At 40.0% G+C, this 24590-nt stretch overlaps 3 protein-coding genes across 6 annotated transcripts in view; 2 read left to right on the forward strand and 1 right to left on the reverse strand.

The window, feature by feature from the left end:
* LOC133379782 (rRNA/tRNA 2'-O-methyltransferase fibrillarin-like protein 1) overlaps window positions 1-1008 on the forward strand; it is a 111677-nt gene extending 110669 nt beyond the window's left edge. For 2 of the 3 annotated variants that reach the window (XR_009761262.1, XR_009761263.1), the window contains one exon: window positions 34-258. The gene's annotated coding sequence lies outside the window, so the exon portion shown is untranslated. Of the gene's footprint in view, window positions 1-33; window positions 259-767 lie in introns of those variants that run through there. The other variant, XR_009761265.1, reaches the window with a different exon arrangement.
* The window catches only part of SUB1 (SUB1 regulator of transcription), a 414045-nt gene that overhangs the window by 329625 nt on the left and 59830 nt on the right, over window positions 1-24590 (forward strand). The gene's annotated exons all lie outside the window — the stretch shown is intronic.
* Window positions 1-24590, reverse strand: part of ZFR (zinc finger RNA binding protein) — a 68072-nt gene that overhangs the window by 5971 nt on the left and 37511 nt on the right. For both annotated transcript variants that reach the window (XM_061615647.1, XM_061615658.1), the window contains exons 5-15: window positions 22758-22976; window positions 20329-20576; window positions 18473-18664; window positions 15931-16213; window positions 15067-15263; window positions 13323-13442; window positions 10720-10865; window positions 10173-10335; window positions 5892-6097; window positions 5089-5239; window positions 3896-4037 (exon numbers count right to left, since the gene is read on the reverse strand). In XM_061615647.1, coding sequence (XP_061471631.1) covers window positions 3896-4037; window positions 5089-5239; window positions 5892-6097; window positions 10173-10335; window positions 10720-10865; window positions 13323-13442; window positions 15067-15263; window positions 15931-16213; window positions 18473-18664; window positions 20329-20576; window positions 22758-22976 — 2067 coding nt within the window. The remainder of the gene's footprint in view (window positions 1-3895; window positions 4038-5088; window positions 5240-5891; window positions 6098-10172; window positions 10336-10719; window positions 10866-13322; window positions 13443-15066; window positions 15264-15930; window positions 16214-18472; window positions 18665-20328; window positions 20577-22757; window positions 22977-24590) is intronic.

Genomic DNA, 24590 nt, shown 5'->3' on the forward strand with positions numbered 1-24590 from the left:
TCTGTACATCTTCATATTTCTTAAATCCTCTAGGCTGCTATTGCATCAAGGTGCATGCCATGTATATCCATCCCAATTTCATCCAGAAGAATACCAAAAGAGAACTAGAAAGACAGGTCTTAAGAGAAGAAATAAAGGAAAAATCAAAACTGTGAAGAGCAGAAAGAACAGCAGCGCAGTAGAGAGAACAACACTGCATCTGGTAAATTCATTTCTGAACACGGATTTTGTGTCAGTTGTAATGATAGTGTCTAAATATGGGGTGGATTAAACATTTATAACTGTTTTAACTGCCTTCAGTTTTTTAACAGCTAATCATCAGTAAAGCGCATTTTTAGTTAGTTTTCAATTTTTCTGCCAATGCAAAATTGCTGTTAAAATTAATGTTAAATGCAACCAGACTTTGCCTGGATTATTCAGCAGATGGGACTGAACATTAAAATGTAGTCTAATTTAAACAAACATACTAGTAACAGCAAGTCAAAGACTCACGAAACACACCAACTAGGAAAAGAACATAACCCAAGGAATTAACAGATCAGGCTTGAAAGTCAGCCACCAATGTATACATGAAAAGAAACAGGTCAGGAGGGTACAACAAGCCTGGATTTATATAAATGACACTTCAGCTGTGCAGAAATTATTTCAATTTCATTAAGTATGCTATGCCTAAATTGTTCATCTTTCATAGGAAATTCATTTGTTTATGCTTTTATGGATATTTTACCAATGGGATTTATGTATTTTTTATATGGTGAATTCTATAGGCTATACAGATATTATGAAGTGAAGAATAAGTTACATCCATGAGAGATTTCAAAGAAAATGAAAGAAGACATTAGGATTATAGATATATATCAAGTGAAAGGACGGTAAATTAAAGGAAAAAAGTCAACTGAGGCCAAAGTCAGCAGCATGATTTGATAATTGATGCATTTAAAGTTCAGTTAATAGCAATAACAAAATAGAGTTTATTCTATTTAATATAGCTTGTGGGAGCAAGCTCTGTTTCATACCAATTATTTATACTCTCCTAAAAATACTTGCATGAATATAGTGTTAATGACTCAGTTTATTTGTCACTGAAGTCTTGAATGTATTTTTTAAAAAATATTGGTATTAATCATGCATTTCAAAGTGCTACTTTAAAAAAAATGAAGCAACAGTCAAGAGAGATGCATACATAATTGACAAACAAGACTATGGACAATTCAGCTGCATTAAAATTGAGATTTGCCATTGACCTCAATGGGAGATGGATTGTACCCATTGTGAATCAACCTTGAAGCCATCAGAAGATGCCAAAACAGCTACAGAAACTGGGAATATATCTGGGCTGGATATCCATAAAAAAAGACTTTCCTATATGTGGATTTTTGCATCTGCTTTAAAGACTCCAAGTGGATTAACCCCTTAAAGACTATTCCTAAAATAAATAAATCAGAAATCAAGCACCCTGTTAGCTTCAACCAGTTTTTTTAAGTGATTATTTTTCTTGTATTCTAAAAATAAGGGGTTAATCTTCAATAAGACATGCTGTGTCCACACTATTTCATTATTAAAAAGGTAACAGATACGACATGCTCCTTAAATTGCAGATGTGAATTAAATATTACCCAGTCAACTATTTCAAAGCTAGTGTGAACACTGCTTAATTCTGGAGAGAGAGACAAAGACAAGAAGGGGGAGAAAGACAAAACACAAAAGTAACAGTAAATGCTAGGACTATGCAACCAAACCCCCTCAAAAATATGGCAGGTGTGACACTGAGCTTTAGAAAACCTTGGTCAAAAATCCTTCCGATGTCTTGGCAGCAATCCCTGACAGGGTTTAATTGTCTCTGTTAGAAGGCTTTGGACCGGGGCTAATAAGCTAAGGATAAAAAAACATAAACATATATACTTTGCTGAAGAAACACAGTCCGCAGCATAGGTTACAGCATCTTTATATCCGGAGTAAATTCTGTAAATTTAACTGTGAAATGCACAAAACTGTAAAGAAAAATTCCTACAAAGTTAACAGTTTTGCTTTTACCTTCTCCTTTTCCCTCCCTTTCAGTTTGTAACTGAATAGGATTACATAAGAGAACTATGTCATTAAACTCTATCAGCAAATGCAATACATTTACTTAAAATTGGGTTCTTCCAGCAAAGCCTTCCTTGCCACCTGAATTCAACTCCCAAAATCCAGCTAGATTCCATCAACCATGTTAAGACACCGAGCATTAAGAGCTGCAGTTAAGAATGTACCATTTTTTTGCAGCACATAAGGAACAATCTTTATAAAGTCTTGTTTACTGGAAATTTGCAGTTAAATATCACACATTTCAGAGGTAAACTTTTTCACATATTCATTTTAAGCTGCTCAGTGTCTTGAAAGAAATGATTCAAAATAAATTTTAAAAAGCTTTGCTTTCCTGTAGTAATATTATCAAACTTAGTACTATCAAACTTAGAATGGCAACTCTAATTCAGGTTTGGGTCAGACAAAAAAAAGAAAGCTTTGTTTTCTTTTGAAGTCAGAGAACCAATTTTTACAAAGATCAAAGACTCCAGCGATGACGAAATTAATTTGTTTTGACACAGTGAAAAAGCATCAAGCTCATGTTCAAAATAATTAATGTGTGATTTTCCATCAAAGTTTCCCTTTTTTGCCAAATTTTATAGTCACATATAACCAAATGTGATTTCTGGCATTCTATTCTTTGGTAAAGCTAAATAAACAAACAGAACTCATAGCAATTAAGCAAAGGTTTTTGTGGTTATTTCAGAACATAAATGCCAAAGGTATTATGTATAATTCAAGCATTTAGTGTATTAAATAACAGGGGAAAAAATCTTACATACATTAATATTCAAGCTTTGTTTTCTTTAAATAGAAGCTTTTTGACAAAGCTTGCTTTTAGGATACTTATACCTTTTAAAAATAACTTAAGCCATTACTCAAATACTGAAACCATAATGCTGAGAATTCGTTCCATGGCTGGCTGTGCACACTCACACTACACTATCAAGAACTTTAATACAGCCTTACATTCTATGCCTATATATTCTTAGCCAGCAATACCACTGTGCCTTCACAAAGAGTTTATTTTCACAACCATAAGACAAAAGAAAACAAAGTTCATTTTATCTGACCCATAGAGCCAACATATTGCAGACATTAAAATATCATGCTTGCTGGCTTAAAAACATCTGTAGCTTTTAAAGAATTATGGAAGAGACCCTAAAGCAACACTGCTGGCACCAATAGGATTGCACAGGTCATAAATACATATTGGGTTTTAAAGCTCCAACCTCTACTTTAAGTGAACTCAACCATCTCTCTCTACTATAACAACACACCATATGTACTGATTAATTAAAACACTCCAATCTCAATACTAGGAGCTCCACATGTTGCACTCCAGACCAGAAACCAACCTCAAAAAACTGGAAAAAATACAAATCTTGCTCCAAGCAAAGCCAGAATCACTTTGAACTCAAAAATCAACTATACTGTTATACAGTAGAGCTGTATAAGTGATGGCCAAGACCGATCCAGTTTCAAACATACAATATAATTTCCTGATGCAATTTCTCCCTTAAGGAGGAAGTCTTCCAGATGATCAACTTGTAGGTTCTTGCTACAGAACATTTACTTTTCCAAAGAAAGACAGGTTTGCACATTAAGAAAATTACTACCTCTTCCAGAAATCTGAGGTTGTTGGTTGCAGTGAATAAGTCTAAAATAAGAACTTCAGTTTTGGGGGGAAAAAAACACTCTAGCAAGACTAATAGATTTATGAATTGCCATTAAATGTGTATCACATGCCAGCATGTTGCCTTCCAGGATGCCATTTATAACAGAATGAATAATCCAACTAAAAGAGAGCATCTTTTAACAGATTCCGAACCTCCATCCCTCATGTTCTCTTCCCGAATCACTGGCGATGTCAATGTGATGGTCACTTGCATTTTCGGTTCCACACATGAATTCAAAATGATGGCTGCTTCTTGTACAGCACACTTTATTTCATATTTCTCAGGGCTTATTACCTAAAGAAGGGAAAATAAGACGCTAAAAGATTTCACACAAAAAAAGAAAGGTAAAGGGACTAATCCAAAATACTTGGGAGACTTCCCATAAGTTATGTCCCTTGTCTTCAAGTAGAGTTGGACATTTCTACCCTGACTAAACTACATATTCATTCATGGAAGGAAAATGGGCTGTGAAGGATAACTGGCCCACTTGAGTCCCTAACACATTTACAGTATGCTGGAGGGAAGGACCAGATGCCCATTATGAGCTTAAAATTCTCTTCCCACTGTATATAGAAAGGTTTGGGGGGGGGGAAGGACATTTTCTTTTCCCACTGTATAAAACCCCCACCTCCGCCTGTGCATGCCATATGGCAGGGGGTCCTTTTTCAGCCCGAGGGCCACAACTTTCCAAGGGAGAGGCATAAGTGGATGAAGCAACAAATGGAAATTTTACTTCTGTACCATAGACTAGTTTTTACACGCACTCCACATCCTGGCAAAACAACAAGTATTATTGGAGGTCAAGGGCACGTTACAGCCACGCGGAAAAAAATTCAAGGTCTCTGTGAAGTACGGCCAGTGATGTATATGGCCTGGGGTAGAGGGTGCGTGGCTGAGGTGAGTCCCCAGGGCCACACAGAGAGGCCTGGAAGGCCACCTTTGGCCCCCACATCTGAGGTCCCCCACACCTGCTATACAGTAATGAAATGATCAGGTTTGGGGATGGCAGCCAATCTCCAATGAGAGTTGTTTAGCACTGTAAAACACAATGGGAGAAGGCTTATGGAGAGAGGGAAAGGGAGGCGTCCTTTTCCTCCATTCCTGCCCAGCCTTAAAGAGTACAAGGCTTCTATTCCAGGCTGGCTAAAGTCCTGAAGGGGAACACTCCTGTTACAGGCTGGAGATGCAACAAAATATTGCAGTGAAGCATCCACTTATATTGGGAAAATAGCTCATTACTAAACTACCAGTGTTGAAGTAAACTAGGATGTTCAAGAAATTTGACCAGCAGAGCAACAGTTTAATCTTTTTCAAAAGTACCAACCAAGTTCAAGACCATACATACAGCAAGTTGCTTGGGCAGACTTTCAGCAATGCGACTCAGCAATGTCTTAGTAGGTTTCTCGGCACATAGTAAGACAAGGTTGACATTTCGGTCTCCTCGAAGAAGCAAACCCTTAGCCAACACTCCTACTCGTAAGACTCCTTTCAAAGCTCTGTGCAAAAATTAAGTTTCTGTGAGAAGCAGTTATTTCAAAAGCCAAATCACTCGTAAGAAAACAAGAATAATGCAGTGAAAGACCTTCATATGTAATACCCTAAACTAGAGCATTCTCAAGACCATGTGTATTTTGTGATTCTATATGTACACTACGCTGCAGATTTTCACCCTATTCCAACCTACTACAGAAAGCGTATAGCTTTGGAAAAAAGAGCCAATCAAGAAAGAGGTGCAGTGACAAGTTTGGTATTTCTCCCACTGGAAGGGGATCTTGGCTAGTTCTTCTCCACCATCAGCAAGAGGACAAACCTCAAGCCAAAGAAAAGCAGCCTGAAGTGTTTTCACCTTCCAAGAAAGAACGACAGCTACTACTCAGGGAATGCAGTTCCTGGCTACTTCTGCAGAATGTTTGCCCAGTAAAGCTCCTATTTTGGCAAACAGTGAGGGATCACAGAATTCAGGTTTTCTGGGCACAGAATTTGGAGCCTTGAGCACAGACTCAGACGAAACAAATAGGAACTTCAAGAGGGTACATGAAGCAGAGCAAATTAGGACTCCATTTTGCCTTAGTGTCTGTCCAAGCACAATGATTGCAAGCAATTCTCTTCAATACAAAACAAATGTGTTACAATGACAATAAAACATACCTATCTTTACTGCCCTCTTTTTTATCATCTCCTTCCTTGCTCTTGTTTTTTTCATTGTCGGTCATATTATCAGATACAAGTTTTAGTGCACGCTCAGTGATAGAAACTATTTTTTGTACTGCCTGGAGTTCTTCTTCAGTTGGATAGATAGCAGCATGTTTGGTCATTACGTAACGGTCATCTGATGAATCTGGTCGACGCAGAGGCTGCATATAGAAAGTGGATTTTTAAATTCAAATATGTCCCCAAATACATTTTAGATTTTACTGCTTTCTGTTCCTTGCTATCTTGTTTAAATTATCACCTCAGTTTTTTTTCACAAGGTGTATAAAGACAGCTCATATACAGAACACGAGATCTTAAAAAAAAGAAAATTAAGAATTGGTTGACATCAGCCTTCGACAAAAACAATTCACCGGGGCCAATATGGCAACAGGCCCTCTCTCCTCTGGCAAATGAATAAGGTGATAAAGATCAGACATAGAGAAGCTTTCAAGTTCTACTATTGTTTGTGACAAATTAACTCAAATTCAAAAGATATGAAGTTACAGGAATCTAAACCAGTCTATAGAAGAATGCTTATTCAGTTATCTTATCTAAGCTTAAAAACAAGGGTGGGGGTGAATGGGGATTGGAATTTGATTCTCTTCTTAAGTCTGCAAGAGACCACAAAAGCAACCCACCCACCCCTACATCACCAGCTTTTTCATAATTAGCTGCAGAATAGTTGTACTTTGTGGTTCTTCCTGAAGGCCAACTGAATAGAAAAACTGGCCAGGATAATGTTCAAAAAGTGGCAATGATATTTCCAGAAATAAAATGGAACAATTAGTAGGCAGTTTCACCTGTCTGAAAGTACAACTGTTACATTGTGTCCAGAGAGAACCTCATCAACTTGGAAATCTTACATACCGAACAGAATACCCATGCATTGCCAGAACTCAAAATACATACAGCAGCACCAGATACACATATTGGCTACCCTTCATAATAAACGTATGAGAGGCATGCTATATTTGTGTTGTGAACATGGGCACCTTTAAGGTCCAGAGGTGCAAACCAACCCCACAGGTAAAGAAGGGGCGATCCTGACTTTCAGGGGTTACTAGAGTTTTGTCCCCTAAGAATTAGACAATGTCCCCTCTTCTTTTGGAATCTTGAAATACCTGAAGCAGAATATCCTGTTTATTGTGGATGAGCTCTAGTTCCATTATCCCTTTTGCTGCACTTTGTCCTCAAGAACATCAAAGTGTCTTAGGAGAGGCAAAGCTAGCAACAAACAGTTGAATTATTTGACATAGACCTGCTGGTCAAAATTCAATATCCTGTTGTATATGGTGAACCTTCCTCCAAGCATTGACAGGTGGAGCCAATGGCTGCAGTCGGTAGGCTAGATGTTTGGCTTCAGATGGCATGAAAAGTTCTGCTTGACAGATGCAGGTTATTTTGTGCAAGAACAGAATACAATCCGGCCATTTGTAAACATCACTGTCCACATATCTACTTGGAATGCCTGGATTTTGACAACTGGGTCCAGAAACCATCTTGTTTAAGGTTCCTGTTTTCAGTATTTGTTTATTTATTGAAGAAACATTTTTATACTGCTTTTTGGCCCTAACAATGCTCCAAAGCAGTTTACATACAAGAACAATAACTTCAACTAACAAAAATTAAAACTAAAACTTAAAAATCTAAAATATAATCTGCAATCACATATTAAAAACCACTGAAAATCACAGAGAGTAAGATTTTTGTCACAGCCCACATGAATGTTATTCACTAGTGTCTCCTTTGGCAGGGAATGCCACAACTGGAGTGCTGCCAAAGAAAAGGCTGTCTTGCACTCCCACCAACTAAACCTCTTTGTGTGGTAGAACATATAACACGGTTTCTTAAGACAATCGCAACCTACAGGCAGGCCTGTATGAGAGTCAGCAGTCTTTCAGATATCCTGGACCAAAGCTGTTTAGGTCTTTATAGGCAAGTATCAGTACTTTGAACTGGGCTTGGAAAGAAATCTGAAGTCAGTGCAATTGACAAGGCTGGTATAACGAGATCTAAAAAGCATATATCAGAGAGTAATCTGTATTTTCAATCAGCTGCAGTTTCTAAACACTTTATTTTACAAAAACTATATACTGCTTAATTTTTTTTTAAAAAATCACTCCAGTTTACACAAAAGCAATAAAACGCTAAAAAATGCAAAAGTTTTCCTGAAAGCTAGATAAAAAGAGAGATAAAAACACAGACAACTATATCTCATAAATAAAACTGAGTATTGAACAAAACAAAAAATGAAAATGAAGAGTAAGAGTCCAGGAAAGCTTGTATAAATATTTAAGTTTTTAAGAGGTGTTTAAACTGTCTCCACCTCACAATTACTCAAGTGAGGCTATTCTAGAAGGTGGCTGCTATCACCAAGAATGCCCACTTTTACACTGTCATCAAGTAACAATCCACTGATCATAGAATGATCAGCAAGCTCCTTGGAAGATCTTAAAAGTTTGGGGGAGGTCCCAAGTTGTTTAAGGTTTTAAAACCTTAAACTTGCTTCACTAGTTAATAGGCAGCCAGTGCAGATCTTTCAACACTGGTGGTGTAATGTGCGCAGACGTGGATGTTCCACTGAGCATCTTACCATGTGCATTTTGCACTAGCTGCAGCTTCCGAACAATGAACAAGGGTGACTGCACAAACAGCATGTTACAGTAGTCTAATTGTGAGATTACCCATGTACAAACCACTGTGGCAAGGCTTTTAAAGAGCAGCCCCATGTAGAGTGTAAAGCTGTTATCAAATCAGGAGGTTAGATCTGCCTTTCTCAGGAAATGCGCAATCAAAAAGAGAAGGTCAAAGACCAAGATGCTGGAGAGTGGGAACTTTTATTTTTGATAAAACCCAACGCATTTCAGCCTGTTATCTACAGGCCTTCATCAGGGGCTGTTCCTAATGCAAAAGGGAACATAGCTGCATTCACCTGCACCTTGCTTTGGGTTGCTTGTGTACAGACAATCCATTGTATTAGTCATTGAGATGTTTGATATTGGTACAGTACAGAAAGCGATTTGTTCGTCTTTTAATCTTATAAGCTATTATGTGAGTACAAGACTGTTCAAAAGATTTATATGTACTATGGATATATATATTATTTTAGATGTGTGTAGAACTAATTTGTCCTCTATGTTTGGTTTACTATAGCCCCTGATGAAGGCCTGTAGATAACAGGCTGAAACGCGTTGGGTTTTATCAAAAACAAAAGTTCCCACTCTCCAGCATCGTTTTTGACCTTCTCTTTTTGATTGCCCATTTGGATGCTAGCCACCCTCTGTTTATTCAGAAAATGCAACAGGTATAACTGGGCAAAGGCACTCCTGGCTACAACAATCACCTGAGCAATGCCAGATCTAGGAACACTCTGAAGCTGCAAACAGGACTCTTCAACCCATCCAGACCAGATGAGTTGAGGACTAGAAAGTGACCAACAGAACACCATTTTTAGAAGGGAATCTGAGGGGATTGGGGAAACTAAAGGAGGTCAGCTTAACATCTATTCCAGCAGAACTGGTGGAAAGCATTGTCAAAGACAAAACTGAAAACAAGTCTTGCTGAAGCAGAAGTAGTGTGACTTCTCTAAGTTTAAGTCCTTTCTCACTTCACTATTTAGAGTTCTTTGAGAGTGTCAACAAGCATATGGATAAAGTGATCCAGTTGATATAGCATACTTGGGCTTTCAAAAAGGTACTTCATCAACCCTTTAAGAGTTTCAAGTAGGGAATAATACAAAAATAAATGTACTATAGCTACAGCAATTCTATGTTCAGACAATCATGTCTCAGCTTAACAAGCTGAGAAAGAAACCTTTTGCTCACACACGCAGCCCTTTCACTCCTCCAGTTATGTGAGCTAGCAACCAAACCAGGAAACCTTCAATTAATTATAGTTTCCCATTGCATCTGAACTATGTTAAACATAGTTTTCAGCTTTGGAACAAGCCAGGGTATTAAATCATGGTCTGAAGTTAGTTTAATATCCTGGCTTGTTCCTAAGCTGCTAACCATATTTTCTTAGTGTGGTCAAAAATGGTCAACTATAGCAAATCAAAGGTTTCTTGATTTACTGGCCTGCAATAAAGAAAGGAGTAAAGGGGCTGTGAACATAAGGCTCATTCATACCTTGGGCTTATAAAGATATGTCCATCCAAACATTCTCCTTAGTTCAGTACCAGACTCCAATTACATTCTGGACAATGAGCAAGGCTTTAAACTCATTCTAATTACTCACTGTTGGTCCCTGGGGCTGTGGCGGCATTCCTGGTCGTACACCAAGTAGTCCAAGCGGGCCTGGAGGTCCATGAGGATATCCTCCATCAGGTATTCTGTGGCGGTCATCCCAATGATGTTGTTCTTCTTCCATCCTCCTCCAGTACATGTCCTCTTCATAGCGTCTAAGTATATGAATTAAATCACATTTGTTTTCAAGTTGATACTGAAATATTTTTATTGATGGTATGTTCAATACTGTCAACATTAATTTTAGGAACTACAAATGTTAAAAAAAGAAATTGGATGCTGCAGGTTCAGTAATTCTCTATTAAAATAAATGAGACTTTTGCTACAGAATTCAGAGTAGCAACAGGATTACACAGATGAAAAAGAATTCTTACTCCTAAAAGATTTATTATGCTGGCTGTCAATTATTTAAATAAAGGCAAAATTAATCCAAGTTCTCTAAGGTAAGCACTCATAGGAATACCATTCACATGGGATGGAAACTACTTGAGTTTAACATAATATACATTGGTCATTACTTATTTAAACCAACATGTTACCTCATTTCCATTCTCCACCGCTCTTCTTCTTCACGCCTTCTCCAATATTCCTCTTTCTGCATCTGCTTTCTCATCTTTTCTTCTTGTATCTTCCTTGCCCGGATGCTAGGCTTCACTTCTACTTGCAAGTCTGGGTTTACTTTTTTCTGTTGTGCAGAAGGATTTTTATTTTATTTTCTTGAAAGATTTACTCTCTCTGGGCAGATCCAATTATTTGCACCAAGTGATAGCAAAAACTGCAATGCACTTAGAGACACAATCCATATTAAAACATGAGGAGAAAACAATAAGCTACAGTACAATTCCTCCTCATATAATGCTTTCTCTTGCCATACATATAAGTAACTTAATAGGCAGATATGGTGCTTTATGGCAGCCATGGTTTGGCAGGGGGAGGGAACAGCTGGTGCTCAAAATAGACATACTTTATTGATTATAACAATCTGTACTTTTACCATTTTAGTGCAAGCAACAGGAAGAAAAAGTAGGAGGCAGGATTTTTAAATTGAGGACAAGATTGAGGGGCTAAGAGGCACCTCCCACTTCCCCCCTAAGGCCAGAAACTACTATCCAAGCAATTATCCTTACTTTATTATGGACTAAACCAAGACTCTGGTGGCAAATGAAGATCAGACATCCTGCAGGATGGGAACTGCACCACCAACTAGCGAACAAGTAGGGGAGAGCTCACATATAAGGAACATTCTTCATTCTCTCTATTTGGCACCCTCAAATGATCCAAACACTGGGGTGCAATAAGGCAGTCCCCCATGCATCGGGGGGGGGCAGAGTACCATCTGGTAATATGGTACTGCTACTGATGCAAGTCCCTATAGATGGCAAAGAGAGTATAAAATTACTCTAGAAAAATACCCCAAACTCTTATCCTCTCAGCTTGCACATGAGACTTGAAGCAGGTCCAGCTGGGTTACAGAAAGGGACTATATTGTTTAGATCAGTAGTCTTGATAAAGTTTAGCCAAACCCCACCTCTCGACCAGTAAGAGACAATTAGGATGATAACAGTTATGATGACAGCAGAATGGCCAAAGATTCTGGACAGGAATGGAAAGGGGAGGGAGAGTGTATCAAAGCCCTCTTGGCCAGGACTGGGCAAGAACATCGATGCCCTCAGAGCAGTGATTGACTTGGTCTTGGTAAAAAAGGTTTCTGGTCTTTGCACTGGAAAGTTTGACAACCCATGCTAGGGTTGTGGATTGTTCAATGATGTGAGCATAAACCTCTTGCCTGAATTGTCCTCTTCCCTAATATGCAGGGCCCAGATGGATCAGATCGTCTATTCTGCACATTTGAATAATAGTGTAGCCTGTTTGCAAACTGCTAGCAACCTGGCATTGCCCTGCTTCTTGGTGTATGATAGAGCTGAAGTGTTGTTGATATCAATCATGATATGTTTTCCCTTGAGTAATGTCTGAAAATGAACACACACCATCCAAAGAGCTCTTAACTGAACAGCACTGATGCCGAGGCTGGTCTCAAGAGGGAATCCAAAAATTCAGAGCCATTGCATTGTGGCACCAGGCTCTCCATTCTGATAACAAAGAAACTCTATCCTCAAAGCATGTGTACTATAGCCACCACAGAAGGAAAGCTCTGAGCTTTGGTGAGACTGGCACAGAGCAATCCTCCTCTCCCCATTTTGTTGGCAAGAGTGAAGAACCATTTCACCAAGATAGGGTGTCAGATAACCCTTTCGAACACTTTCCTCTAGAAGAAGAGGATGGCTAGGATATATCAGAGATATGGATGGGCAAAATGACCCTTCGGGTAGCTTGAGTCTGCCGGTGAGCAGAAAGAACAGTTGATTAAATGCGACAATTGAGAAGCCCTCAAGCTAGGAAGTCTTGACAATGCACCTTCCTTGTATATGGAAAGATCTTCCCTTTATTTGCTCAAAAAGCTCGTCTCCTTCAAACACAAGGAAAGTGAACACAAGGAAAGCCTTGATACACAGTTGGAGAGCCACAGGATTTCCTGGCTGTCACCAACAACAGAGATGTGGTCCTACCATTCATTCATTCATTCATTCATTCATTCATTCATTCATTCATTCATTCATTCATTCATTATTTGATTTATATCCCACCCAGCAGGAGCCCAGGGCAGCCAACAAAAGCACTAAAAACACAATTCAAACATGCATTTACTCAAGGAGTCCTGAGCCTCCTCAGTCTTAACCCCACCCACCCACCACCTAATCAGTGAAAAGGCAACCCTGACAAATGAAAAACCCACACAGATCACCCTTGTTAAGCAATCGTCAGATTCTATATTGAACTATTTTTATTCCTGTAACTATGAGTAAAAGGATTAGGAATTTGCCAATTTGCAAGATGAATGCATGATATTCAGTTATTATGTACATGGGTTAGGCAAATTCGTATCAGTTTATTAAAATACATAGATTTATAACATAGAACAGTTCTGTACCGGCTTTGCTGCTAAAGAGGATACACACATGCACAAATTACTTGCTTAGGTTTCATACCAGAGGAGACCAAGTAATAGAAAACTCCACCATCATCAAATTTACTGGAACAGACAGCTATAATGACAACATTTATGGTCCTACAATCAACTCACCTTATATTGTAATCTATGCCGCCTTCCCTTTAGATGCATCTCCTTGGCATTAGGATCATTAAAGCTGCATTCACAAAGTTTGCAATGAAAACGAATAACCTTCCCTTCATCATTCCGTACCTTTGAAACAAAGAACACACAGTAAAAATTTTCACCAAGTACAACTTGGTTTTTAATAAAAAGCTGAAATCATTCTTGTTAATATTCCACACAAACACAAATTTTGGTGGAAGATTTACGCAATACTTGCAATAGAAAACCTGCATTAACCAGCCATAGCAGATTTCATTAGGTTCAAAAACTTTTTGAGACAGAAATTTATTCCCATCTTTGCTATTGTTTAGTATCAGCATTGAATCAACTATTTTCCAGTCATATTACTTTGTTCCAGATCTCCTGCTGCCAGATCTGGATGGAAGAAAAAGATGAGTGCAAAACTTTCTTCCTCTTATGGCTTACAAAGCACCTAGTTGTTGCAGCAAAAGCCTACACCCACAGCGGTAAAGCAATTCCTTATGTAAACTAATCCTGCCTCTTCAATCTCCCTTGCTAAATCGCTTTTGCAGGTGTGTGTTTGCAACATTACTAGGTTAGGAAACCTTATTGAAGAATTATTCTCTGGCTCTGAAGAAGACCCTTGTACTCCAAATAGCTTTCTGAAGTGCCCTTTCACTGTTACAGCCACTTCTGGAAACTAGAGCAAGCACGGTAACTGCTAAGACTGGACTACTGTAACATGTTTTGCATGGAGCTGCCTTTGAAGGCGGCTTGGACGTTCCCTCATGCGTGGAACTCCTTGGAAGAGGAGTTTCACTCCCTTTTTCTTCTTGATGGCTTTCAGGAGACAGATGAAAACCATTTTTTCCCAGAGAAATTTTATCTGAATTCATTAAAAAATTAAGTTGGAAGACTGTTAGTTTCAATTCTTGACTATTTGAATTTGTAATGTTACAGAATTTGTATTTTGATTTTTTGGTACTGTAAAGCACTTAATAGAGCCAGTGTGGTGTAGTGGTTTGAGTGTTGGACTATGACCTGGGGGACCAGGGTTTGAATCCCCACACAGCCATGAAGCTCACTGGGTGACCTTGGGCCAGTTATTGCCTCTCAGCCTCAGAGGAAGGCAATGGTAAACCACCTCTGAATACCGCTTACCACAAAAACCCTATTCATAGGGTCGCCATAAGTCGGAATCGACTGGGAGGCAGTCCATTTTTTCAAAGCACTCAATACTATGCTACCAAGCAATACAGGGATCTATTTATCCCCTAATCCTCGATATGCTCCAAGTGCTCGTTTTCACAGCAGATGCAGAGAAATACATTACTTAGAAAAATTAGGAATCTTCCTGAAGTGGAAGGCTACTGCATGATACTCAGTAATCCTGTAACTCCACAGTTATAGCCTCTACCACCCTACTATATGCCCCACTACCCGTTCCTTTGAAGCTGAAGCTTGGAACAATTGGCTTTGAAGTATTCTCCATGTCCTCAGCAATCAGAATTGCAAAAACAGACTTAGTAATTACTGTATTTTTCTTAAGGCAGAGGCAATGCTATTGTTCCTCCACTGTAAATTATTTCATAGACAAAATAGTTAAGTAGCTTCCTCATATAGAGACAGGAATCAAATATCATTCATATTTGATTATTTCATATTTCCAGGCCATATGAACTAATTTAACTCATATGTGTATGTAGTTTTGCTTAACCGAATTTAATAAATACAGTTTAAAAAAGAATACCTCTTCCACATAGTCATGACCCACTGGCTGGACCTCACTTTGCAAAGCAGCAAGAGCTGTAGTAGTTACAGATTCAGTAGACGTATCTGGTTTAATTTCCTGGGTTTGCACGGCAGCAATAGAAGAAGTAGTCTTGATATTTTCTATTGTTTTTAATTCATCCACTTTGCTTCCTGTTGTCTGTAGCTTATTGCCACCTAATGTAAAATATTTTAAAGTGAACATTTTCATGACATTTTCAAGCCACAACATTTCTTGCCATAACCAGGAGGAAGGGGGCTGCCCTAGAGCTCAAAAACCTGGATATTCTGCAAATCCATCATAAAATATGAAATCAAACATATGGTTTAATAAGAGACAGCCCAACAGACTTTTCAGGACTGCAAACAGCATTCATGACAGTGGGACCCTCAAGAGGACTGGTTAATTGGGTGCAAGACATGTGCTTGTTAAACACTGACCAAATAAGATCTTATCAGCAGAATATCTATGACAGCTACTGAAAATGCACTGTTCAATAACATTAGGAATTGTGGTACATGGTAACCCCATCCTCAGTATCTTCATTATCTCCAATAAAAGGTGCACTACAGCAGAGGAAGCATGAATATAATATTTTCTTACATTTGAGGACTCTGCTTGTGAGAGACAATTTGTGAAGATTGTCCGGGGGGGGGGGAGGCTTAAAACTGCAAATAGTTCAGTTTGACAGGCATCATATTAAAACAATGCAGCCAACCAGAAAAATCCTTAATTCAAAGTGGTAGTCAAAATTATAGTTGACACAATAAATACGATTATGAAAGAATAGATTTACAATGTACATAATTGCTGAACTTCACAATAAAAGACTTCAGTACTTGCCAACAAAGTTAATTTTGGGTGTAGATATTTTCTTCACAGCAACATTAGCTGGAACTACTGTTGCTTTGTTGTTGGATGTTGTACTAAGCAGCACATTGGCAGAGGGAGTAAGAATTTTCACTGCCAAAGATGTAACAGACGAATTCACAGTGCTGTTGCTAGTTGCAATATTTGAAGAGACAGCAGTTGGTTTGGAAGCAGATGTTGCAGATGTAGCTTGGGTAACAACGTTTGGTTCAGTTGAAGGAATGGGTTTGCCAAGTTTAGTATGCAGCTTAACCACCTAGAACCACCAATAAAGAAAGTGAATAGCAGGATCTAACAAAATGCTAAACATCTACTTAGAATCCTGTTTGCACTTCTAAGAGCATAAAAAATGTAAGCTTAAAGGAACCTTCAAAAACATTCACAATAAACATTAATTTACCGGGAGGGGGGGAGAGACACTTAACGGATTTGAATACACACATGGCCCTGCATGAAACTGAACCCTAGCCATCTACCCCACATCTGACATGCTCCCAAATGTTCCTTTGAAAAAAGTGCTAGCATTCAGCACCTTTTACATTTGGCACCATTCTGGCACTGGCTCCGTTGTCGCTTTCAGAAACACGTAAAAAGGATCTTTTGTATAATGATCTAATTCTGTTCAAGTTGGTAGCTGCTCAGGCAGAAATAGCATTCTAGAGAAAGACAGCAAACCTGTCATTAAAGATTAAACTTCCGAGATCTGACAGCTTGCTTTACATGAGGAGCTTTCACAATATCAGAGCTAGCAGAAGCCTTAAAGAAGTAGTGAATAGCAGGGTGAGACAGCTGCACTCACCTGACCTCCCGTCACCTGTGTCACCGCTGCATACTGACACAGAGAGGGGGAGGAGTGAGGCAGCAGCAAGGCTGACACAGTGCAAATGCACTGGTTGGAGCACCACATTAATAATAATAATAATAAATTTAATTTCTGTGTTGCCTATCTGGCCAATGGCTACTCTAGGCGACGTACAAAATCATTAAAATACAATTAATAAAATACAGTGATACAATATAAAACAGTGTAAAATCAATAAATCTGCAACAACAGTATTAAAAGAGGGCAGGAGGCATTACAGTTATAGCAGTTAACCCTCCCCAGAAACCCCGAAGGCCTGTTGAAAGAGCCAGGTCTTTAAGGCTTTCCGAAACACATTTAGGGAAGAGGCGTGCCGGAGATCTTGTGGGAGGGAGTTCCAAAGAGTGGGGGCCGCCACTGAGAATGCCCTCTCTCTAGTACCCGCCAATCTGGCTGTTTTTGTTGGCGGGATTGAGAGAAGGCCCTGTGTGGCCGATCTTGTCGGGCGGCATAATTGGTGGCGTTGAAGGCGCTCCGTGAGATAAACTGGGCCGAAACCGTGTAGGGATTTAAAGGTCAATACCAACACCTTGAATTGGGCTCGGAAAACAACTGGAAGCCAGTGTAGATCGAACAACACTGGTGTGATGTGATCCCGGCGGCGACTATTCGTAAGTAATCAAGCCGCCGCATTTTGTATAAGTTGTAATTTCCGAACCGTTTTCAAGGGTAACCCCACGTAGAGCGCATTACAGTAGTCCAAACGAGAGGTGACCAGGGCGTGTACCACTTGTGGGAGCTGGTGATCAGGAAGGTAGGGTTGCAGCCTTCGTATGAGGTGTAGTTGATACCAGGCTGCCCGGCTCACTGCCGAAATCTGAGCCTCCATGGACAGCCTGGAATCAAGCACAACCCCAAGGCTGCGGACCTGGTCCTTCAGGGGTAGACTTACCCCATTGAACTTCAGGTCAATATCGCCCAACCTTCCTTTGTCCCCCACAAGTAGTACCTCGGTCTTATCAGGATTCAGCTTCAGCTTGTTCCTTTGCCACTGCATTTGTACTGCGCTGACTTTACTGCTACCTTGCTCCTCCCCCTCACCATGCCAGTATGGAGCAGCAATACAGACAATCATAGGCCAGGTGTGCACCACCACCCCATCCTGCCATCCACTACTGGCCTAATGAGAAGGACAAATGTGCAAATACACAGGTGCCTTTCATAATGTATACTGGCAAAGGTACTCTGGCACTGATTTGGCCTTTGGCACATGAGACACTATGGAGAGAGCTGCATCCACAGAAACTGTAAACTCAAAGAGGAAAAATGGGTAATGTGACAAGAACATCAGTACTGTAATGTTTGGTGAAGTTATTATAGCTTGTTGTAAGAGAAAAAAATTAAAAGATGGCACCAACAGCAAGTCTCATTGGCAGGCATCTCAGCAGGAATCTTTGCAGCCCAGGCTTGAATTCAAGCCAAGGCTGCAAAGGAAGAATCCAGAATGCACTTACGATGTGCTCTTGATTCGTCCTCTTAAAGTGAATCACCTAATGTCACAAGACATCAAGTCACTGAAAGTTGGGCACTCCCATCCACCTGCCTAACGTGGCCAATTCTGGATCCAGCCTGCCTGCAGGATCTAATTCCCCTTGTTTAGGATAGGAAAACAACCAAAGTCTGGGGGGCAGGTGAATGAGAAGAAGGACTAACTTTTTGATGCTTAGCTCCACGAATATGAGCAGCATAGGCATCAGCTCCTGTGCAAGACACATCACAGAGCTCACAGCGCAGCTGGTTCTGAGTCCCACGAGCAGATGAACTGTTGCTGGTTGCGTTCTGTGATGCTTTCAATGCTGCTTCTTTTTTTTTATGTTTCTGTCCCTCCAAATGTTCTTTGTATGTCTGTTTAAATTGCCACAAAAATAAAATACACACATTAGTTCATTTGTTATATAATTCTTGTCATTAAAAAGCAAAGTGTAAGACATGGCTAGTTTAGGTTGCTTTTGCTGGGGCATATACATCACAACTTTATTTTATTTATTTATTAATTATTTGATTTATATTCCCCCCTTCCTCCCAGTAGGAGTCCAGGGCAGCTTTCAGAAGTAAAAGGCTGCTGAAATGTATCCAAAAATAATTTTCTCCTAATCATCCAAATAATTATAGTTAGCAGTTTAGAAAACCCAGTAGCAAAGAAAAATGCCATAGAAGATGTAAACAGATTTACAGTTAAGGAAAATAAAGGCATTAAATTTAAATTTTATTCTGCTCAGCTGAAGATTGCAATCCTATTCTAAATACAAAGTTCTACACTTAGGAAAAGAAACCAAATGCACAGTAATAAGATGGGGGATACTTGGCTTAGCAGTATGTGTGAGAAGGATCTTGGAATTGTTGTTGACCACAGCTGAATATGAGCCAACAGTGCGATGTGGCTGCAAAAAAGGCAAATGCTATATTAGGCTGCATTAACAGAAGTATAGTTTCCAAATAGCGTGAAGTATTAGTTCCCCTTTATTCAGCACTGGTTAGGCCTCATCTTGAATACTGCATCCAGTTCTGGTCTCCACACTTCAAGAAGGATGCAGACAAACTGGAACAGGTTTAGAGGAAAGCAACAAGGATGATCAGGGGACTGGAAACAAAGCCCTATGAGGAGAGACTGAAAGAACTGGGCATGTTTAACCTGGAGAAGACTGAGGGGAGATATGATAGCACTCTTCAAGTACATGAAAGGTTGTCACACACAGGAGGGCCAGGATCTCTTCTCGATCGTCCCAGAGTGCAGGACACGGAATAATGGGCTCAAGTTGCAGGAAGCCAGTTTTTGACTGGACATCAGGAAAAACTCCGTTAGAGCCATATGACAATGAAACCAATTACCTAGAGAGGTAGTGGGCTCTTTGACACTGGAGGCATTCAAGAGGCAGCTGGACAGCCATCTGTCAGGAATGCTTTGATTTGGATTCCTGCATTGTGCAGGGGGTTGGACTTGATGGCCTTATAGGCCCCTTCCAACTCTACTATTCTATGATTCTATGTCCTTTACATTACATTCAACCATTTCCAAGCTAGACAAAGAGCTCAAATGCTTTACAGAGAAAAACTTTTAAACATTAGAGCTCAAATTGTAAAGAATATATTTGGTCTCAGGCAAAAGCAAAGCCTAGAATGGTAGATATTACATACAACAATGGTCACCTTCCAAAAACCCTTGTAACTTGCTCCATGCGCACCAATTTTGGACTTACATTGCATCTGCACTGCAAAATACTTCTGAAAGTAAAGGGAGTTGCAAGAAATCCTTTGTTACATACGATGTTGGGTATATAAATCTAAATTTTATTGGATGAACACAAGCCCTTAGGCAAGCCTAATGCAGCGTCTGGCCAGCGTATTGAATGCAAGACCTACTTGTACTTAACAGAACCACTTTTAGTTGCTACATATTTTAACTGAAATAACCCTGAAGCCAAACACTTCTTGAACCCTTCCTGATTGTTTAGAATATAGAAACTGTTTCGTTCACAAAGGAATTAAGTTCACAGCGAAAAAAATAATACCTGCGGTCCAGCACAGCTGATCTTACAAACATCACAATAGTGGATCTGGGGTGGTTTGGGAGGTTGTTTTGGTTTCAACTGTTTATTTTGGAATGGTGCCTTTTTAGTAAAGGTGGTCCCTGTCCAGGCGGCTGTTGCAGCAGCAGCAGCAGCTGCTGCCGCTGCCTGTTTCTGCTGCTGCTGCTGCTGTTGATAGTAAGATGATGCAGCTGAATACACTGCAGCCTCATAGCCAGAGTAAGATGTACCTTTAAATGATAAAAAAGTTAATTATGTGTAAAGGTTGATAATATATAGAATCTACCATTTAATTAAGGAGCATTTCAGCATGCATATACAGTAAGAGTCAAGAGAACACAATCTCTTATGCACAGGGGGTGGTGAGGAGAGTCTTCTCCCCAAAAGCTCCCCCTCTTCCCTTTCTGAATCTGAGGCAGTGGATGAAGGGGGGCACCCTCCCCGACGGAATGTGGACTAAGGGAGAAGCAGTCAGGTTGTCCGTGGAGCAGGAGCTCCTCTTCCATTTATCCTTATGAGACTTCTGGAAGGAGTCCTTTCTGTTGGTCCTGCCCTCCCTCTATCTGGGCTGGTATCTGAGGAGGAAAGGGTGGGGAAAGAGGACAATAAGCAAGAAAAGTAAGCATGGCAGTGGGCCCTAGAGTGTTCAGGCCCTTCCTATGTGTGCAGGCCCACCGTTTGGCTAGGGAAGCACTTGCCTCCTTCACCATGGCCTTGTTGAAATGGCCATGGCAGCAGGCCCTAGGATGTTTGGGCCCTTCTTCCTAGGCCAACATGGCTATAGAAGAAGAGGACCTCTCACGATGGCGGGATCTGGCACACTTTTTGCCTATTAGAGGCACTTGGGCCTCCTCCAACTCCCCCCCCCCCGTTGGGTGAAGGAGAGTGATAACTACTTTGGGTGCTTGCCACTGAAGAAAGGGTTATACCCCCTCGCTCAAGGAACCACTATCTTCTTTGGCTGAGACATGAGACAGGCTGCCCCCCTCCACTGGCCATCGCTTTTACCAGCCTGGAGACCATGAGAAAAAGGGGGAACTGGGAAAGACGATGCCCCTCTGCTAAGTAAATAATGCAAGTGGCTGTGCCTGAAAAGGTGGCAAGGCAGCAGCTACTTGTTTATTTTATTTTATTGATTGATTGATTGAATTTCTTAGTTGCCCATCTGGCTGGCTATCCAGCCACTCTGGGCGACATACAAAATAGGCATACAAATATAATAGACATTAAAAATCTGAAAACATTCACGATAAAATCTAGCCCACCCCAAAAGCCTGCCTGAAGAGCCAGGTGTTCAGGGCCCGGCAGAAACTCATTACAGAGGTAGCATTATTATTATTTATTATTTGATTTATATCCCGCCCTTCTTCCCAGCAGGAGCCCAGGGTGGCAAACAAAAGCACTAAAAACACTTTAAAACATAAAACAACAGACCTTAAAATACATTAAAACAACTTTTTTAAAAAAGCTTTAAAGACATCTTTAAAAAGGGTTAAAAACATTGTTTTTAAAAACATACTGTTTTTTTTAAAAGTTTAAGAGAAACATATTAAAAAGCAATTCCAACACAGATGCAGACTGGGATAGGTCTCAACTTAAAAGGCTTGTTGAAAGAGGAAAGTCTTCAAAAGGCACCGAAAAGACAACAGAGCCTGCTTAATATTTAAGGGGAGGGAATTCCACAGGGTAGGTGCCGCCACACTCTGTGTTGCAGAGACACATTGCCTTGGAGTGCCTGTAGCTCTAAGGGAGGCGTGGAGAGCAAGGGACCACTCCCTGGTCCTCCCTGGCTCCACAGTGGCAATTCTTCAGGAGGGATTCCTCTCTCCTTGAGATCGCAGAGGAGCACTCTGACAAAGGACCACACCAAGGGGGCACAGAACAGATCCTGGCTGCTGCTGCATCCAAATGCTTCCTGTGCCTCATAGAAGCAATCCCTCTCTTCCTCCCCCAGATCTGCCTATTCCCTGGAGGGCAGGGACAGCAACTGGAAAAAGGTAGAGTCTGTGTCATCTGCAACTCAAGGGAATTCGCTCTTGTGAGGGTAAAAACAAATGAAGAAAACTATTCCTGAATCCCTTATGGGGACCCAGGAGGAATACACTGACTCTGTCACTTGCTGAAAGTGAGTCAAGAAGTGAAGAAGGTTCCCTTCCCCTTTCATCTGGCCACCAACTAATCTTTTTATTTTTCAAGTGTTGACTGTCTTCAGGAGTTAACCCATTCTTGTCTGCTCCACTCCTCTGCTGACTTACTTCTGATTAAACTTCAATACTACTGGGCAGCACATTAGAAAAAGCAAAAATGCCCACATAGTAATTAAGAGTCCAGAATCTGGCTTTTCTTGTTGAGAACCCAGACATGTGTTTGGCACAGTATTTCTACAGCTTTGATCTTTAAGCATTACTCACCAGAGTAAGTAACTGCTGTTGTACTGTATGTAGCACTTTGAGTGTATGAGGGAACAACGGTAGCTGCAGCTGCAACTGGTTGCACAGTGGAAGATACAGGATATATGGAGAATGTAGTGGTAGCTGGGCTAGGAGTGGCTGGTTTTATGGCTGTCACTTGTCGAGTTTGCTGGGCTTGAGTATACTGAGTTGCTCCTTGGCTATAGCCAGCTTTTGGAGCTATTAAGACAAAAAAGCAAGATTACAGGCTGAAGACATCAATAATTATATAAACAATTGCACTTTAAATTCAATTTCATTTCATTGTTCACTTTGTCTTATTACTGAATAAGGCAGACGGTATAGGCACAAATCCCGCCCTATTAAGTTTCATACTTACTTCTGCAGCTTACTATATTATGTACTTATCACAAATGCTACACCAATGGGATCAGAACATTTTCTTAAAATAGTCTTAAACTAGCATATTTACTCATTCTTTGAGTGATAAAAAAAACTAATTGCAATATAGATTTATTCCATATTCCTTTCTAATTCCTTTCTAATATTCTATCCATCCAGTATGCACTTGGTGCAGCCACAACATCCAAGCCATAACACTGATATTTATGTGGCATAATTTCCCACCAACACCTAGTTTAATGAGAAGAGGTAACTAGCTTCCAATTATAACTGAACTCCAACATAAAAAGGACCGAACAGATATGTCCCAAAAATCAGTTAACTAGTATGAGTTGTAGAAAAACAATTAGATTTTTTTAAAAGAAAAAATCCAGATAAAAACAATTTTAACTTTGTTTCTCTTCACTGAGTAATAAAAACTTAAAGCACTTTGTTTCCCTCTACTGCATTATAATAAAACATTAACGCACCTGGCTATAAGGCTACTCGTATCTAACTCCATAAGGCATGGCTGTTTGCTCCCCATCTGAGTAGACTAAAAATAAAACAGCACCAAGGCATATGGGGCATAGTGACATACATTATAGAGTGTCACTATGTCATGCTTTGACAGTCATTTGTGGCACAGTCACAAAAAAGACTGGTCTCCAGTGATTTAAAGTTTAGAATGGCTGATGATTTTACTTAGCAACCAGCCCCCCAAAGTGCTAAGGGGACAAAACAACAGGGGGCTGCACTGTTCGCTATAACAGCAGTACCCTGTCACCGCATAAAATTGGGTGCTACTTGAGAGCCTTGCAATAATTTCTTTTTTTCTTTTTTCTGCTTAGTAATATTTCTGTCAATTTATTCACTTTGTCTTAAAATGTCTTCTGCTTATGATTACGGCACCAGAGATTATTAAAAGTTATATTAATGAACTGAAGTCTGCTGAAATTTTCCCGCTCAGTGAAAGTAAGTGCTAATAGATTGTGCTAATGACTGTGCTGTGAGTCTGTGCTAAAAGACTGACCTGTGACCCTTAAGAAATAAACCAAAGAGACTCTGCAGGGGCTTTTCTATTCACTTAGTCCCAAGGAAAGAATTTAGGGAGCTGGACATTTCCAGTACAATTGTTTGTTCCAAAAACTGTGCAGACTTCACATTTTCCATAGGAGGAATGCCATCAAGTGAGTTATAGCTCCACCTATCGTCCAAAGGCAAGAATGTTTTTGAAGTCAAGACTAGGGGCGTCAGGCCCCTCCCACTCTCCAGTTCATTCTTGCCTTCGTCCATCCAATATATATAGCTAGCATCTAGATAAGTGTTTGTGTATTGTGTGACAGAGTGTGGAGTTTTTGTGTGTGTATTTCACGTTGTTCCCTTCCCTCTGTCTTGTCTTTTACAACTGTTTGTGTGCTATTCCTGGGGAATTTCCTTGGGGGGGTTCTC

This window comes from Rhineura floridana, chromosome 1 (assembly GCF_030035675.1).
Source record: "Rhineura floridana isolate rRhiFlo1 chromosome 1, rRhiFlo1.hap2, whole genome shotgun sequence".
NCBI classification, from domain to species: Eukaryota; Metazoa; Chordata; class Lepidosauria; order Squamata; family Rhineuridae; genus Rhineura; species Rhineura floridana.